The 630-nt window shown below is 62.4% G+C and overlaps 1 protein-coding gene across 1 annotated transcript; it reads left to right on the top strand.

Moving 5' to 3' along the window:
* LOC120678273 lies at window positions 1-630 on the top strand. The gene has a single exon (XM_039959408.1). The coding sequence runs from the start codon at window positions 1-3 to the stop codon at window positions 628-630; it is 630 nt and encodes a 209-aa protein (XP_039815342.1).

The raw sequence follows: 630 nt of genomic DNA on the forward strand, positions 1-630 counted from the left end.
ATGTCTGCCAGCTCGAGCTCGTCGGGCAACAACCCGTTTGCCGCTGCTGCCGCAGTAGCGATCACGGCTGCCACTGCTCAACTGATCAACATCAAGTCCCACGTTCCCGTCACGCTTGATCTTGGCGACTCCAACTTCGGCACATGGCGCACCTTCTTCCTCATCGCGTTCCGCAAGTTCGGCGTCCTCGACCACATCGACGGCACTCGGTTCGCCAACCTGATGCTTGACGACGCCGAGTGGACGCAAATCGATACTTGCATCGTCTCCTGGCTCTACACCACGCTCTCCTCCGACCTCCTCTCCGCCGTCATCCAGCCGGCCGACGACGCCTACACCACCTTGACCGCCATCACCGACCAGTTCCTCGACAACGTCGTGTATCGCACTGTCCAGGCTCGTCAGCAGTTCCACGGGCTTCACCAGGGGGACATGACGATCACGGAGTACTGCGGCCGGCTCAAGGTCCTGACCGACACCCTCCGCGATGTCGGTGCTCCCGTCTCCGACCCCGACCTCGTCGTCAGCCTCCTCAGCGGCCTCAACGACAAGTTCGCCAACTGCGTCACCACCATCTCCGCCGCGCGCCCCAGGATGACGTTTCGCCAAGCCCGGTCGTTCCTCCTATAG

This window comes from Panicum virgatum, chromosome 6N (assembly GCF_016808335.1).
Source record: "Panicum virgatum strain AP13 chromosome 6N, P.virgatum_v5, whole genome shotgun sequence".
Taxonomy (NCBI): domain Eukaryota; kingdom Viridiplantae; phylum Streptophyta; class Magnoliopsida; order Poales; family Poaceae; genus Panicum; species Panicum virgatum.